The sequence below is a fragment of the Scomber scombrus genome, chromosome 2, assembly GCF_963691925.1.
Source record: "Scomber scombrus chromosome 2, fScoSco1.1, whole genome shotgun sequence".
NCBI classification, from domain to species: domain Eukaryota; kingdom Metazoa; phylum Chordata; class Actinopteri; order Scombriformes; family Scombridae; genus Scomber; species Scomber scombrus.
In genome coordinates this window covers 25272789-25291465 of record NC_084971.1, presented here as the reverse complement: position 1 = coordinate 25291465, position 18677 = coordinate 25272789, and the positions used below count along the sequence as shown (strand labels likewise).

The 18677-nt window shown below is 38.8% G+C and overlaps 2 protein-coding genes across 2 annotated transcripts; one reads left to right on the top strand and one right to left on the bottom strand.

The window, feature by feature from the left end:
* Positions 1-77: 77 nt before the first annotated feature.
* clrn2 (clarin 2) lies at positions 78-2243 on the bottom strand. Its single transcript, XM_062441372.1, has 3 exons — positions 1991-2243; positions 536-715; positions 78-346 (listed from the first exon to the last, which is right to left on the bottom strand). Exons 1-3 carry the CDS (start codon positions 2241-2243, stop codon positions 78-80), a joined length of 702 nt encoding a protein of 233 aa, XP_062297356.1.
* A 2567-nt stretch (positions 2244-4810) lies between these two features.
* On the top strand, positions 4811-16740 carry tapt1b (transmembrane anterior posterior transformation 1b). The gene is made up of 14 exons (XM_062439571.1): positions 4811-4982; positions 6874-7004; positions 7109-7227; positions 8410-8572; positions 8688-8823; positions 9263-9360; positions 9446-9515; positions 9698-9778; positions 10004-10113; positions 11325-11384; positions 13112-13180; positions 13289-13365; positions 13507-13679; positions 13785-16740. The coding sequence occupies exons 1-14, from the start codon at positions 4811-4813 to the stop codon at positions 14036-14038; spliced, it is 1713 nt and encodes a 570-aa protein (XP_062295555.1). The 3' UTR covers positions 14039-16740.
* The last annotated feature ends 1937 nt before the right edge of the window (positions 16741-18677 follow it).

The window sequence follows — 18677 nt, the reverse complement described above, 5'->3', positions numbered from 1 at the left end:
ATCTGTCAGTCATGTGGTTTGCTCTGATCATCCCTGGCTGACCTTTAGTGAAGAATATGCGCTAACATGTTGTTTCTTCAATAGAGCAGGTCCAGAGAAGAGATAGTGGGTTCTTCAGGTTTCTTGATCTCCGGTTTGGGCAACTTTATCCGGCTCATGGCAACCACTCCGCAGACTGCAAAGTGAGTCACAATGCTGGCCACACCGAGCCAGAAGGACATGTCCAGGCTGTCATCCAGGACAACAAGGACAAAGAGGTTCTCCCGATAGTTAGCCACCCGCTCGGTCAGACTGTGATGCCTCACAGCTGCCAGGAAACACAGCATAGCCAGGGCACCAAAAAAAGCTGGAAACAGAGAACAGAAAATTCAGGGAATAAAGGAGTTGTACTCAAGAGAAGAAATAAGGAAATCAAAATAAGAAGTAGGTGAAGAGAAATAAAGGGATGTTGAATGAAAAGTTCAAGAGGGAAGGAGGAGGAAATTAGAAGCAAATAAGATAACAGATCAACATTTGATGGAAAGCATCAACATACCAGCGATGAAGTTCCACAGGTAGAGTCCCTTGTGCCCTTTGATGCTCTGGTAGGGAACTTTCCGTGCATTGTAAATACAGAAAGACAGACTGACCAGTGCAAAGCCCACAGCCACCAGCAGGAAGAGGATCACTATCATGTGAAGGCCGCTGTTCAACGTCCGTACAAGCTTTGGGAAAACTGGACAGAAGCAGAGAAACACAGACACACACAGGCGGGTCAGCTAGTTTCTGTGAGTCAAGATGATGAGAGAGAGACTGAAAACACTACGAGGCCATCAGATGAACTGTTCCTGGCTGTGTGTGTGTGTGTGTGTGTGTGTGTGTGTGTGTGTGTGTGTGTGTGTGTGTGTGTGTGTGTGTGTGTGTGTGTGTGTGTGTGTGTGTGTGTGTGTGTGTGTGTGTGTGTGTGTGTGTGTAAAAATGTAAAAGAATGTGTCTTCAGTACATTTCACATGCAGGTGCAGATACCAGAGAGTAAGTGTTAAGATTGTGGATATGTGTGGATGTAGTATGTCTCTTTATGTTCATTTTCTTTCATTGACAACTTACAGGCACAGACAACGAACCTCATATACTAATCAACTAAATATGTTTGATCCATGTTTTCCAGTTTGAAATTCCCTTTTTGTGCACTTTAACATCAATGGAGTAACAAAAAAAAGGAATTTGGTCCTAAAAAGACAGCAACTTTGGAAGATATCTACTTTATCTTACTCATTTGGATGGCTTCAAATACAATTTTTAAGTCAGTTTCGCATGGTAAAAGGGCTGTGAGTTTTGTCCACCCATCACTTACATTCAAGTAAGTAGTACGGGATCTTTTAATGGTCAGCATGAACAGGATTGCAGCAAACGAAACCTATTTCAGTGTTAATTTGGCTTGACTGAGAACTTGAAAACCTGTGAACCAATCCCTTAAGTGGCTGTAAGGTTAGAGAAGTGATCTTTTTCCACAACATGTAACAGCATCGTATATCTTCTGTACCAGCTTGTTCCAACTCTTCTCAGTGAAATAATCAAACTATTGCAGCCTGATTCTATCAAAAACATATTCTAGATGTCTTATACATAATTACCCCAACATTTTGCATGACACGTTTGATATCTTTGGAAACTATGTGACTTTTTTTTGCTCATAAAAGATGTGAAAGTGTGAGCTATGCATTAGACTGTGTAAGTTAAACTATCTCTGCATGCATGTTAGATGCTATGTGTGTCACTTTTCACTGTAGATAAAGGCATTCATGTAGATTGAAAGACAAGTAGCTGTTGCTGTTGATGTAGTAGTAATAGTGGCTATGGGGATGTGTATAAACACTAAAGTCTCATATCTGCATTTATGACATTTATTTCAAATTGCTTCTTTTTTCATCTATTATTGAGCTACATATGATGCACCTGATTTGATGAGTATCAGAGAGGAAGAGAGTTTATAGGTTGTGTTTGATCTTACTGTAGATTTTGGAGCGTCTCTTCCCGAGCCCACACTTCTTGGTCTTTCCCCCCTGGAACAAGCCGTAGTAAATATCCCCTATAAACTGGTCCAGCTCCGGATTTGACGCGTTCACTATCTCCGCCCCTGTTTTACACAGGATCCGTCCTGTGACCCACCGCTCCGTGGATAAAGCCACAACCAAGAGGACCACCGAGCCGATACAGAGGACCGAGGCCACCGAGAAGGTTATCCGTTTACACAGCGAAGGCATCTTACGAGCCCATGGTGCCCCGGGAGAGGTAACACGACGCCGGGCAGCGACCGCGGAGCGCACCCGGCAATCACCATGAGTTTATCCTGTGGATTGAGTCAGAAAAATAAATCATAACCGGAAGCAAACATAGCTATTTCTCTTGGTAAAAATGTTGCTTGTGTTGATGTGTGAGCACAGCGGAGGAGAAACTGAATCTATGGTGGTCAAAAGGATCCGTTACCGGGAGAAACTCTATCCCTGCTCTGTGCGCCTGGTTTCTGCTCCCTCTGTGCGTCTCTGTGTCACACTCGTCTCACACACAAACTCTCCTCTTTATTCAGCAGACGCATTAACCTTTTGCAACTTGGCCTTTGGAGCTGGAAATGTGTCAACTATAGCTGGTGACCTTAGGGAGGCTGCAGCTATAAAATCATGTCAGCATGGTTAATTGTGTCAGAATGACAGATGAGATCCATTGTAACACTAAAGGTCAAGTTTGAGCATTAACCATGTAGTTGCATCTTTAGGTTTTATGGTTCCTAACACTCTCATCTTGTTTCTTGCATGCTTCACTTACTCATTTAGGTAGCTACTTTACTTGAATATTTCCATTTTTGCTTCTTATACTGTACTCAACTACATTTATTTGGTTTATCTGATTAAAAATGGTCAAATTAAACATCAAATCAGATTTAAAAAAAAAAAATATGATACACTGCAACAATCTAACCATATAAATTCACATTATTCCCAGATACATGGATAGAGCAAGTGCAATAAGTTTACATCATCACACTTCCACACTGTTGTTATACTATAATGTTTAAGCTATGTAACCCACTGCAACATTTCCAGTGTATTTTGGCAGTTTTATTCAATGCCCATCTTTCTTCTGAAATTGTTATTTTGCTGACGAAAGAGAGAGAGAGAGAGAGAGAGAGAGAGAGAGAGAGAGAGAGAGAGAGAGAGAGAGAGAGAGAGAGAGAGAGAATAAGTCTTCAAAAGACATGTGTTGCATGGCCATTATTTCATTGAGACAGTATAGCTACATGTGATAATTTAAGTCACATGGTTTATTAACGTTTTGTTGTCATTTTGTTTGTGAAAATAAGAATATGCATGACTATTGCTAATAAAGATCCACTGTCTTGCAAAGGTCAACATGTCTGTCAAAATGTATTGATGTGATTGTGAGACTGCACAAATACATGTAGCATATTACTCAATTCATTTGTTTACATCTAAATTATCACAGCAAACCTGGGTTATCATGCTTTGTACATTGCAGAGAGTGGGGTGATGTAACAGCAAGGTAACAGGGCCTCTAAACAGGTTCAGCTGGGCATGCATTAGGGGTCCCCAGGGCAAAAATGTTCAGTAGTTCCCTTTTGAACACAGTTTGTCCCACCCTCTGTGGACTGTAAAGTATGTACACTGGTACATACATACTGGAATCTGCTTCAGTGCAGAAGGCAGACTACAACGTGGCACCTTTTTTTTTTTTTTATCATACTCTGACCATAACCTGAGAACTTGACATGTGCTGGGATACCACTGTGTTCCAGTTGCCCTCTTATCAAATGCCTTACTATAGAGATTACTTACAGCTCTGTCTCCATCTTGAACCTGAAACGATGCCTTTTCTCTTCATATTGCATTTAAGACAAGTGCAGATAAACTGAGCTGCAGTCAGTCATTGAAGCTTAAACTGACAGATTATCAAACATTACAACCAGAGTAAGAATGTAAACAATGAAGACGTGAAACCACAGGAAGTTATGTATGGTGTGACAATTGTAACATTTCGGCTGATATGTTTTGAATATTTAGTTCACTTTACTCACATTTAGCTCATTTTTCTTTGAGACAGAAATTGATGTAAAACAACATGTTATATATAATTGTTAAAAATTAGTATACATTAAAAAATATAAATCAGTCAAACTATATTTATATAGCACCTTTCATAGAGGCTAGTGTAGTTCAATGTGCTTTACATTTGATTGACAAGCTGATAGTAAGACAGAACAACATACAGAAAATAAATAAAAACGATGAGAGAACAAAAATAAAGAACAAATTAAAAGACACAAACTGAGACCAATGCATGCAAGAGAAAATAAAGATGATAAAATATTTAGAAAATTTAAATAAAATAAATTAGAAATAATAAACAAGAAATAATAATAATAAAACAAAAAATAAAATAAAATTACATTTTAAAAAATAAAATAAAATAAAATAATTGAAAATTCAATTCACTTAAATTAAATTAAATTAATAATAGAACAAAAAATAAGAGTGAAAGAGAGAAAAGGTTTATTAAAAGTTAAAGTAAAAACTAGGTTACAACATTTCAAGTTGTCGTACTTTGTTTTTAACCTTGATGTTTAGGCGAAAATCAATTAATGAACCTCACTTAATTAAGAATTCAATCAATCAACCAAAACAAACTGTGTGAAATTTGGTCCCTGAGCTCTGGCGACACCTGCTGGCTAATTTTACGCAATTACATGCGTGATGATGTCAGAGTGTGTGACGCAGATGTCAGTCTCCCAGGCAGCAGCTGAGACCGTTTGGCGAAGATGGCGGACTCGCTATCGACAGGTCCGGGAGAGGAGAAGGAGAAGGAGGACAGGGAGAGGGATAGGAAGGCTGCCAAAACAGAGACGAACATCGACAAGGACGGAGTCACGGAGACACTGAGCTTCAACGACAAAAACGGCAACAATAAGGGACGGAGACGAAACCTGTCAGGTGAGAGCTAGCCACAGCCACACATATCCAGTTTGCCAGCGTCGGCTAGCTGCACAAGTGATTGTTTTTATTTTGGAGCAACGCAGCTCGATTAGGATAGCGTTAGTGAACGACATGTGTGGTTATCTGTGACAGTAGTGATTTTAAAAGCACGCAATTGCTCCTACAGGCAGGTCAGTGGGTGCAGCTCTGGGTTGCCAGGATGAAGTGTTAGCCTCCACCTCAGCTAGAGATTTGAATTAAAGTATCTGTAGGTAGCTGATGTGCCTCGTTCATCCAGATTTTACCAGATGTTTGTCAGCAACATAGCACTGCTGCCAAGGTGCAGTTGCACAGTGGGTACGTGTAGATTACGTTTACACCCCTTGCTCATATACGGCTGATCTGTGTGGGTGTTTGTTGTGGTTTTGGGCAAGGCCTTTCATTTCCAGTTAACGGAAATCCTCACACTAACTCACACAATGATATTTTAGACATTACTCTTTCCAACTGTCTGGCAAAAGCTTCTGTATTGTTCAATAAAACAGCCCCATGTTTACTCAAGTCTCCTTTCTTCCAATCTCCCCCCCCCCCCCTAAACTGGCCACCAAAAAACAGGACACACTGGTTCACACTGTACAAGCTGTATCTGTAATTTACGGCTCACACACTTCTGTGCAAGAGTTTTGGCACTTAGATGTTTACATTCTTATCTATTATGTAATACCATCAAGGAGGCATCAAATCTAATCTGCAGCATTACAACAAACACACACAGCCAGAGTTATTAAAAAAAAAACTTGCTTCAAGCGACAAGAAGAACAATGAGTCCTGTAACAGATGGTAATGACCCCCACAGAGCCCTGATCTTAACATCCTCGAGTCAGTCTGGGATTACATGAAGAGACAGAAGAGACAGCCTAAATCCAAAAAACTGTGGCAACTTCTCAAAGATGATTGTATCAACCTACCCAGAGCTTTTCTCTGCATTAGTATGAGGTTAAAAACTATTCATGGCATTATTTTTCTTTACTTTTAGTGCCTAAAACCTTTGCACAGTACAGTATATGATAAATTTAATCATTTCTAGCTGGGTTTTTTTAACGGAACAACAGCTACTCCAAAACAATAACAACAACACTCCATGCCTGGATTCTTTTACTCAATAATTTCCCCTCTAGCTGTTTTAGTCACATTAGAAATCTTTTAAATACCGTACGTGTGGTCTGGCATTGTTTGTCATGATTTTGGAAAGGCCCTTTAGTGCAAATAAAGTGAAATGATGTAGCCTAATTCAACAGCATGTCAAATAGTGTATATTTTAAACAACAGTGTGCTTCCAACTTTGTGTTAAAAGTTAGGGGAGGTCCATAAAGAATTTGTTTTCTCTACTTGTTGCTCTAACCTCAACACTCTCCGACACATCACCAGACCTCACCGGCCAACATCAGTGACCGACCTCACTAATGCTCTTGTGACTGAATGAGAGCAAATCCCCGCAGCCAGGTTCCAAAATCTTTTGGAAAGCCTTCCCCAAAGAGCATAGCTTTTTATAGCAACACATTAATGCCCATGGTGTTGTTATGACATGTGCATTAATCCTTTTTAGGGGTTCACATATTTTTGGCCGTATAGTGTAGGTAATTCTGATATCAATTGTTTGGTTGAAGGTGAATTTAAGAGCCACTGTTAACGTATGAATTAAATCATCAGTCATTTTTATCACAAAAGTGTGTATGTGTGTGTTTCTCAGAGACGGAGATCACTGGCAGGTGAAGTATCCTATATGAGCCTGGTGATGGTGACTTTGGCATCATGTGGTCACAAGATGATATAGATCCATTTAGGCGGAAGGCTGTAAGGTCTATTTGTAACTTTTCTATGTATTGTCTCCATCCATGTGTGTTTCCAGATCTGTCTCTGGTCAGGTTTATAACTACTGAGCTCACCAGAGGCTATTTCCTGGAACACAATGAGGCCAAATACACCGAACGCAGAGAGAGGGTCTACACCTGCCTCCGCATCCCCAAGGAGTTAGAGAAAGTAAACACATCAACTTAAAATTAAAATTAAAAATTGAGACAAAAAAATGGTTACCAAATAAATAAATGTGTCCTCTGTGTTTTTCTCTCGTCCTCTCTGTTTAGTTGATGACATTCGGCTTCTTCCTCTGTCTGGATGCCTTTCTCTACGTCTTCACACTGCTGCCCCTCAGGGTGCTGCTGGCCCTATTACGGCTCCTTACATTGCCATGCTGTGGTCTCGGGTAAGATGCACATATATAATTAAGTTTCTTAATGAATCATCGACCACATTAATAATCAATATTAGATCAACAATTAGAAGATTTTTCTCTTGAAGAAGCTTAATTTAAACAATTGACAGTTGGTGTTGATTTGACTTTGCTTTATATACAATAAACTTTACCGTACATGTCAATCCAGTTCAACAGCACTATAAACAATACAGTATACACTATACAGACTTAAACAATTAGAATGAATGTGAATGAACACTGTTAATACTTAATTAATACTGTTTGGCACCGTATTAATAAATCTAAATTATTGTAAAAGCTGAATGAATGTATTTCCATCTTTCCCCTTTTACTCTTCCTGTGAAGCAATATATAACTTCTGTTTTGACAATCACTAAATAAATAATGTTAGCTTGCTTGCTAACACATTGAATTATGTTATGTTATGTTATCTTATGGTAAGGTCTTCCTGTTTTTTATGTTGTCCACCCCAGAGGAGCGTATAGTCTGTTCCTGGATGTATTTAAACATCTGCACAAACTTAGTGCTGCAACAAGTAGTTAATGAATCAATTTGTCAATCAATTAAAATATAACCAACAACAACATTAAGCAAGTTTACGTGAGTTATTAAGAAAAAATTCAAATGTTTTCTATCTTAGTTTCTTAAATGTGAGGATTTGCTGTTTTTGTTTTGTTTTATATTACTAGAACTTATTTTAGTCATTTATGTCTTCAAAAAGCAATTTAAAGATGCCACCTTGCACACTGGATCATTTTAATGACCAAACATTTTACAGTTATTCCATTTTTTTATGATTTATTTTTCTTTGTTTTCTCTTCATGGTGAAATATATAAAGATAGTAAGACAGTTTGAAGTATGAATGCTGTCATATGTAAGCAAATATAAATCTACACTGGGCATTCATGCAATAAAATACAAAAAAAAAGTAAGAAGAAAAGAAAAAATAAGATGCTGAAGAATAATATTTGGTGAGCATCTTCATAGGAAAACATCTAGATTAGAAAACTAAAACAATCAGTGCAGTATTATTGTTTACCTGTAGTGGGCAGTAGAGCTCTCTCTGACTGTTCAGACTAAACAGATGATGATAACCTGCTTTGTCAGTTCGTGTGACTTACCCCTGTAAATATTTTTTAATCTGTAATGTGTGTGTGTTTGTGTTTCAGTGGCTCCCGCCTGCTGCAGCCAGCTCAGGTGTGTGATGTGCTGAAAGGCTTCATTATGGTGCTGTGCTACTCTATGATGAGCTACGTGGATTACTCCATGATGTACCACCTCATCAGGGGACAGTCTGTCATCAAACTCTACATCATCTACAACATGTTAGAGGTATACTGACTCAGATAATACTTCCTACTGTAATAGCTCTGATGATGGTGCTGTGCAGCCACATACTCATTTGATTTTTTGCCTCCTCTCTTCAACCCCTTGGTTGTGTTGTCAGGTGGCGGACCGCCTGTTTTCATCTTTTGGCCAGGACATCCTAGACGCTCTGTATTGGACGGCCACAGAACCGAAAGAGAAGAAGAGAGCGCACATAGGCGTGATTCCTCACTTCCTCATGGCTGTGCTCTACGTCTGTATCCTCACTGAGAACGACCTGGGATTGTTTTTGTCAGACTGTGTAAAGAAACCAAAACAAAATACACACACAACAAAATGTTTTGTCTCTGATGTGAAATAAAAAGTTATTATATTTGTAGTTATGTTCACAGCGCGAATAGATAAAAGTAATTATTAAAATACAGGAAGTTAACTAAAAATAGTGAAGGCAGGAAATGTTAAATCTTTATCACATGTGAAAAATGGTCCCTGATCCATTTAGTGTATATGAATTTATTTCCATCTTAACAAAGTAGAAAACGTCTCAAATCTAACAGTGATATGTAGGTGTAATTATTTAAGTATTTTTAAGCAAAAATGTCAGAAATTAACTGGTTCCAGCTTCTCAAATGTGAGCACTACTTACTACTACTGTAGTCCAGAGTGTATTTTTTCCCTCAACAAGTTCATATCCAGTTCTTCATGCCATCCTCATCATGGTTCAGGCCACTACTCTTAATGTAGCCTTCAACTCCCACAACAAGTCCCTCCTCACCATCATGATGTCAAACAACGTGAGTACAAAGCACACAGACAAATGCGATTGAGCGAGTACACGCAGCAGCATGAGTTGATCCAGGATATTTTGTCTTTGTGCAGTTTGTGGAGATCAAAGGAAGCGTGTTCAAGAAGTTTGAAAAGAACAACCTTTTCCAGATGTCGAATAGCGGTAAGTGTTAAATAATACATAAAACAGATGAATATGTGACACAAAATCAGCAGTCTCTGGGCATCCTGTTATCTCACTCTTTGAATTTGGTGGTTAAGTACAAGGTAAATTTACAGAATCGAGCTCGACCGCAATGAATACAAAGTAGGTTAATCCAGGATTGATTTGTTTGTTTCCCACAGACATAAAAGAGAGGTTCACCAACTACATCCTCCTGCTCATCGTCTGTCTGAGAAACATGGAGCAGTTCTCGTGGAACCCAGGTAACGACCCCAGTGCTGCACAAATGACATAACATCACTGAAATCTACACAGCTACTGTACCTACAGTTTAAGACAGATGTGTACATCACAGCACTCATCATCATCATCATCAGATCTTCTCTCTGTGGCTCAGCTGTTAGCCTTCACTGACTCGCTCTCATTAATAATTCATAATTAATATGTACTGAATAATGTCACTGATCAATGTTTCATGTGTTTTTTAGACCACTTGTGGGTGCTGTTTCCTGATGTAGTCATGGTGATATGCTCAGAGGTTGCTGTGGACGTTGTCAAGCACGCTTTCATCACCAAATTTAATGACATCAGTGCCGATGTGAGTCCTTTCTGCACACTTTTACAAGTTTATCTGTCTGGTTGGGTTGCAGTGAGTGTCTTCACAAATGTGGGAACTAAGGGAGCAATGTTGTTTAATAAAAACCACACGAGTAGATTTCAATTTTACACAATAATCTAAATCAAGATCCTACCATTTTCTTGAGCTTTAAAGCAAATCTTACAGTCTTCATCAACAGGTTGAGTTTGCTCACTTAATTAATAATTAATGGGAATAACTAATAATGACAATGATCAGCTCTGGATGTTTTAGCTTGAGACTGTGACTTCACAAGCTGACTGTATGTAAAGATGGGTGTCATGACAGCTCCCAAAAGTGAAGCTAAAACCTCTTGATTGCCCCTGGTGGCTGGCTTCAGTATAGTCATAAATTCCACCCCCTTTATGTTAATGGTTGGGACATGAGCCAAACTAAAATATCAAAGTACACATCAAATAATTTTTTTCCAAAGGTAGTTTCTGTCATTTTAGGTAGTTTTTTTTATCATGCTAATGTTTGTACAAGTGCTCATTTTCTGAAAAGTTTGTTTTTAATTAATTAATTTGATGATATAAAAAGCAGGTGTGATGTCATGATTGACGGCTATGACAGCCACTCTCAGGGACAGTTTAGGGGGCCGTCATCCATTTCTCCATTTTCTCTTGTTTCATCCCGACCTTGTCCTCTTCCCACCTCCTTCCCACCTCCTTCCCTTCCCCTCTCCTCTTTGATTTCCTTTAAGGAGTTGACACAATGGTTATGTAACGGCAAACGAACTCCACAGGACGGGATTAACCCTTTTATCTCCACGCTGCCAAACCTAATCACTCAAATCTCATTCGCATGTAGTTGGCAATTCAACCACAGACTCAGTCCACATTAAACCATGTGTGCTAATTATAGCTATTTGTCTTTTTACACCCCTTTTTAAAAAATTCTCGTTGACTCACCTTCACTACAGCCTCCTCCACCCTCACATTTCCTCACCCACAACTCCAACTAATAAGTAGATTAACAGATTATGAGGCTCCAACAGGCAGCTTTACGGTTGGAAAGTATACAAATGAGTGAAACACTGTTTTTGTGTTAAATGTCACTTATATAACCCACATATATCTGTCCTCAGTCTATCCAAGTCAGTAAATCTACAACTGTTAGATATATTTATGCTCCTTTGGTTGACTAGTGTTATACCCTGTGTCACTTCCCAGGTATACGGTGAATACAGAGCCAGCCTTGCCTTTGACCTCGTCAGCAGTCGACAGAAAAATGTAAGTGCAATAAATTCAAATCTCAACTGTGCCAGTGTCCCAAAAAGAAGTCTGTTGAGTTATTATGTTTCCATTTGACCTAAATAGGCTTTCTGTACTGAAGAATGTTGCTGTATAAAAGGCACATATGTGAGGAAAAAGGTGGTGGGGTTTCTGAAACTTGGGGTCAGTAAGCAGGAAAATGATGTACTGACATGTGGCACTGTATTTAAGTATTGGTTTTGTAATGCATGTTTGAAATACTGTATTTAACCATACTTACTATACATGACCTCACCCTGCTCTGTGCTCCTGACACACAATGCAAAACCATCTCTGTATTGAACTAAACAAATGAGAATACATGGTGGAGTCAAATTAAGTCTGAAGCCATAAGACTTTGATAAACTCTCAACTAGTGGTGTGCACTGTGGATAAAATCTTCTGTCACGGTTTATGAATTTATATACTGCAACGTTGATATATATCTGTGACATTTACTGATGTTTATTTTAATATTTTGACACTACAAAAATACACAATATAAAATGTGACATATTAAAATGAAGGGGCAAAACAGAGAAAAAAGGCAAAACTAAACAAACACACAGCACACAACTATAAGGTAGTCAGAAAGAATAACCCCAGCACCCCAATATTCCTTTATATTCTGTTAACTAGTACCACAAACCCTCTCCTAAACTTGTCAGAAACGTATGCCAGATTTAGCTAATTTACCCTGGTAATCACATTTTCAAAATAAAATGTCTTTGTCTGGTCTGTGTGGTCTCCTCCAGTTACATAAAATAAGCCCCCCTGTTACTGCCAGACCAAACACTGCTTTACTAAGCTCTGCTGGCAGGAGAGATGTATCCCCTAATATTGTGGGAATTCTCGGAAAATCAACTGTAAAACCCATTTATAACAGTGACAGAGAACTCTGTGCACTGCAACTAAAGAAATGGACTCAATGCCTGTGTTTTCTCTGTTTCTTTTTTCTTAAGATGCAGTGTGTGGAGCTCTTTCCATAGTATTTTAGATGAAATAGCCACATGTCTGTTTTTGTCTAATCCAGTAAATTACCCATCCGAAAAACTTAATCACATTGATGCAAAAATATGATAAAGAGATACTAGAAAAAAGGCTAATTCGGTACAAACTGTTATTATAATAATAATAATAATAATAAGTTAAATTTATATAATGCCTTTCACAGACTTCGCAGAGAAAAATCAATTAAAATCAAACAAAACAGTACGCCTATCTTAAAGTCTCTAACTAAAGTTACATTTATAATAATAATAATACGAAGAAGAATTATAAGAATAATAATACATTTTATTTGTAGAGTGCTTTTAACAATACTCAAAGATGCTTTACAGAAGCAGGGTCAATTAAAAACAATATAACTATACAGAATAAGTTATATAGTCTCACAGTGTATATGATCATGCTGCCCATCCCTCCTTTAAACTGGAGTTTTTCCATTACATCATGTATTCTGTGAGTGCTTTCCCACCACTAATCATAATATTTGTTTGAAAGCTAAACATAGTTTGTTAAAGAGAAGATGAAACATGTAGACTGATTTTTCTCTAAATTGAGGAAATATCCACTCATCTGTCCTAACTTGATACGTCATAATGTGATTAAAACAATGTTGTGTATTGACTGTTTTATTACTTTAGAAAGAAGAACAATGCTGCTTGTTGATGGTTTCTTTAATAATCTGTTAAATGTGTCTTCAGGCTTATACAGACTACAGCGACTCAGTATCCAGAAGAATGGGCTTCATCCCTCTTCCTTTAGCTCTGCTGGTCAGTTTCACTTTATGATGCCATTAACTGCTTTTAATATTGTGTATGATCTAGTGTTTGTAGTGTATACACAAAAATGTAATAATGTGTTTCTGTTTTTTTTGTCAGTTGATCAGAGTAGTGACCAGCTCAGTGAAGATCCAGGGTTCACTCTCATTTATGTGTGTGCTGCTGTTTTACTTGGGGTAAATGTCAAATTGTCTTTTCCAAGTTATGAACCCTCATATCTGCTGGTTCTTAATGTTTGTGTTCAGTTTTCATTTTGCTCATTTTCACTTAAAAATCTGTGTCCACATTGTTGTGTACGTGTGTGTGTTTGTGAGCAGGACGATCACTCTGAAGGTGCTCAACAGTATCGTTCTGCTGGGGACATCTTGTGTGTTCGTCAAAGAGGCCAACATGGAAGAAAAGCTCTTCGACCCTCCACCCTCCGCCGCTTCTAGCCGTGTAAACTCCAGAGCTCACCGGACAAAACATGGTAGCACTGCACCACCACAAGGTAGCACAGCACACAGCTTATCGCCTCTTTTCCTAAATATCAAATTTCTACTACGTATATATCACTTTCCTCTGCTGATAAACTCTTCCACTCTCTCTCAAACAGAACCCACAGTCGACAAAGCAGGAATATCTCTGGCATCCGTCATCCCTCAGCCTGCAGACGTGGCAGAGAGCGCCGCCCCCACAATACCAAAGAGCGACTCGGACACCTTCCTAACTACGCCTGACGAGGAGGAGGATGACAAAATCATCAATGCCGACACGGGACTGGAAGGGGACGGACTGAAACATAGAACGCCCAAGAAAGACTTGCTGGAGATAGACCGCTTCACCATTTGTGGCAACCGAATTGACTAAATGCCACAGGAACAAGCAATCAGTGTCCTGGCAACACAGCAAGGTTCAGGGATCAGACACGGGTCGTGGGAGCATGCTCAAAGCAGACTTATTCTCGTTCACCTGACCCCAGGAGTATTTATTAATTTATTACTGACAAAACCAGCCAAGGCATAAAGCTGTTACTAGAAGAGGCCACGTCAGGCATTCCAGCTGGTCCGGTCCTTGTCTTGTGAACCAGGTAGACTCTGAGAAGTAGCTGTGGTTGTCATGGCGAGTCTGCACAGCCTGCAGACATGCACACTGATGACAACGATGGGGGGGAAACTGGCATGCACAGCTGGAGCAGAGGACGAAGAGAGAAACAAATCTTCATCTGTGAAACTGTACAAAATGTACAAAATGTGTCTCTGTGTGATCATAAGATCATTACAGCTGGACTGTGCGAGAGTGTGTGTGTTTGTGTGCTTGTGTGTGTGTGTATGTGTGTGTTCAAAAGCACAATCGTGTATAGTGAGGAGTTGTTTTGAGAAAGAACAAAACTTGTCAATTTTTATTTTTTTTTCAAAAACTATGAAAATATGTAATATTTGAAATGAATTTTTATGAAAAATCTCAGACATTTTTTTCTAAAATTGACAGCATTCAGCTGCAGGTCAAAGACTCACAATCACATTAACACATCGTTGAACTCTCGAAGTCGTTGTGCAGACACACACCTGTTTGAATTGAGTTACAGTGACGAGCCCAGATGTCCATAGCCAAAGTCTGCCAGTTTTAATTATGACAGCAATAACACTAAGTACAGTCTTGCATGAGTGCACTGTCTTCACTCGCGGCTTGGTCAGAGTTGACTTTAACTTTTAGATACAGGTAAAGTTTGGAGGTTTTATTATCATGCCATTTGTGTTGATATTGTTACTTTAAGGCACTGAGATAAAACAGCGCCTGTTTATAAAGGCACTAGAAGTTAATTTGAAGTGAACGCCAAGTTTTGAAACTATTTAATTTTCAAGTGATTTTTTTTTGTTTCAAATCAGTTTCTTATCAATATGTTTCATGTGCACCCTCCTCGTTCCAGCATGTAGCCTACAGATAGTCATGACAACAACACAGGCACACAGCAACTTTCTTATGTTGGGAACTGTGATCTGAAGAAGTGTCTTTGTGTTTCACCGTTGTGTGCTTGCTCACATTTTAGTTTTGTCGCTTTCAGTGTGACACTGGCATCGCAGCATCAACTGATGTTTCCTAATTCTTCAACGTTCTCTCGACAGCGATAAGAAAAAGATGAAATGTGTGCTGTTAAAATCTTTAAGTTTATGTGAAGACTAAGACACAGATGTAAAGGTTGAATAACCTCTAAATAACAGGAGATCAGACATTTTAAAGTCTGTGTAAAGTAAGAATAAATATGTGTTCTGGGTTTGACATACCACAGAAAAGTGTGTTGTTAACCATCCTGCCAAATTTGAATGATTAAAAAAATTGATGAAATATATGAAATTAGGCTTCAAAGTTGTGTACAAATCAGCTTCTTTCTCTGCTCCTAAACGCTGTGGGAGTGCCCGCCAAGTACGCTGAAACCCCGCCCCCTACCATGTGTCACCTGTCAATCAAAGTCACCACCTCTACCAGAAACCTTTCTTAAATACAGTTTATGCCAGAAACATGGACGCAACTTCTGATGGGGCGTTCAGACCAAAAGCGTCTGACGTGAATTGTCTACAAAGAAAATCAATGTAAATGGCGCGATAACACACGGTTTCATATCAGGCGACGCGAATGAAGTTGGAAAAATTGAACTTTTCAGGCGACATCGCACCGCGATATCCAATCAGCAGCGAGTTTCTCCCGACGTCACAAACGCAAATGAAGCAATGATCCAAAAATTGATATTTATGATCAAGTGACTTTTTCCACGTCAGACTTTTGGTGTGAACGCAGCTTGAGAGCTTTCTGCTGCTAACTCGGCGGCTAGCTCGGCGGCTAGCTCGGCTAACTGTAGACTGTTTTAGTAGTAGTGTGCGCTGAATGTATTTATACCTCTACAGCAGCAGAGGTGAGCACTACACAGTATAATTTAACTGGTTCATTTGTTGAACAGCATCTACACCTTTACACCTTTCTCTGCAGTTTAGTTTTACACCTCCCTTCTTAATGAAAGTCACTGTTTCACATGGTAGCAGCGTGCTTAATTTCCTCTTTACTGTTTATTATTTAGAGGTGATTCAACCTTTACAGCTGTGTCTTGAGCCTTCAGGTGACCTTTAAGACTTTACCTGCAAACATGTGATCTGCTCTGTGATTTTTCACTCAGAGAATAGTAAAGAAGAACTAGAAAACAGCAACCAGTAACTCTTTAAACATAACTATGACATGAGAATTTTATTAACATACAGTTGACTTGGGAAGAATCCAAAAATACCTTTAAAAGCTACCTATACTGTTTCTGCTTTGTAGTGCCTGGCCAGAAGCCAGAAACAAGTGCAATCTTACTACAGTCATAGTGTGAACCGTGTCTGAGAGAGAGAGAGATAGGTCATTTGCAGTGCATTAATGGATCTTGCCACTCTTAAGACATACTACATGTATGAAACGTATTTCACTGTTTTTATTTTTCCAAGTACGACCCTTGTGTGTAAAGCGTCTTCTACATGGTAGAAGGAGAATAAAACAAGATTTTGTTTTGTAACCCTTTCTGATGTGATGTGAATGTCTCACTGTGTGTGTGTGTGTGTGTGTGTGTGTGTGTGTGTGTGTGTGTGTGTGTGTGTGTGTGTGTGTGTGTGTGTGTGTGTGTGTCAGTGACGGGTGTTTCGGTGAAAGGAGTCACTGCAGGCTCTGTTCACAGAGCAGACACAGCAGTCCACTGTTCCCCCTGAATGGGCATTTGGATTTGGTGTCTGTCATCACACACATTAACACAGGGGGGAGTTTTTTTTCCCCAGAAAGTCCAACTCTGATAAAATATCTGCTTCTGCATTCATGATGTGTCTTTTCCTGATTATGTAGACAGGTTAGGTGTAACCAGTGCCATGTCATGTTTCATGTAAAGTGACTGAGCTGAGCAGAGACGAAAGGGAGCACTGACTTCACTAACTTCAAAGTCATTTTCAAGACTTGCACAACTCCCAAGTTAGTGTTACTTTTTAACTGATTGTGGTTTCCCCCCCTTTTTATAACACAAGGCTTCTGTTTGCCAGAATCTCACTAGCCTTGACCATGTACTGTCTGTGTTCAGCCACAGAGCTAAAGGCCAGCTGTTCAGTGATCACGGTAGAGGTGAACAGGTGTAGTAGTGGACACACACTGTCATTATGTCTACTCCTAGCTGTAAGAACACGACATTATGGACAGAACAGCATGTGTTCCCTCTGCCCCCAGAGACCCAGAGACAGCAACACTTTCTCTAATTATGCATCTGGAGACCCATTTATCCAAAAAAACCCTCCCACAAATAAGACATACTTACAAAGAGTATGTCACTAGAAGTCAAATATATCTTAAATTGTCAGATATTCACAGTATAAAAAGCGAAAGGATAAACTACAGTACTGTGTAGAGTTCCTGTATTTAAAGTAATTGATTGACAACAGTGTGTTATATGTCAACAGTAGCTTCTATCATTCACTGCAATATTTACTTCTCTTTCTTTAATTCAATGTGCTTTATTGGCATTATCATGTATATAGTGCTAAAGCATATTTTACATGTTGGACAAAATGAATGAGAAGGCGTTAAAGAGCTCCTACTGATGAAAAGTATGAACATACAGTGATATGGTTGAAAGGTCCAGAACAAATAAGTGGTTCTTGAGTTAAGTTTTGTCAGCTGCTGTTACAAAGGTCGGGAAAAAACTGTCCAGCTCATGATCCAAACTTTACAAGATGTATATAGCAAATCTGAGTATAAAAAAGACAATTATTCAGTTAATTGTTAGACTTATGAAATTTAAGAAACAGCCCGAGTCAGTGCAACGCAGAGATAACCTAGTCAGTTTTTTTTCACATCAGACTAAGAAATCTGTATCAGATGATAGTGTATAGCTTCTGATGATAAAACAATAATAGGGAACACAAGAAAGCCTATATTTAAAATTATTTTCTTTAATGTTGGCAGTTCATACTGTAGTTGTTTTCTTATATAACTAGTTTCTGTTCACCACTAACTATTGTTTTCCTTTTGCTACTTTTTCTATTTGGCAACACAAAGCATATTAGTGGTCAGCAAATAGTGGCCCAATCTGGCCCCTGCAGCAAAAATATTAGACTACAAAAGCTCCTGTAAATCCCAATAAATTGTAATATAACCTTGTTACATCTAATGCTGCCCCTACAAAAGGAGAGGTAATAAAACTATGGTTGTACCCTGCTGTGTGAACAGTGAATGATGCTGAAATTAAGTCCAAAAACCTGCCCAAAATTAAATTTTAATCTTTAGTCTGTGTGACCATAACACAAATGGTGTGTTGGTGCCATTTTTCCCTTAGTCCTAACAGTCCTTTAAAGTGTTATGAATCAATTTTATTCTTAAATAAATTAAAATAAATTTTACACATAGGCCTGCCTTCCCACATGCATCACAATATATGTTTGTAGGGGATCCTTAACATAGCTATAATTCTGTATAATATATAATTCTGTTTTTTTATCAGCTT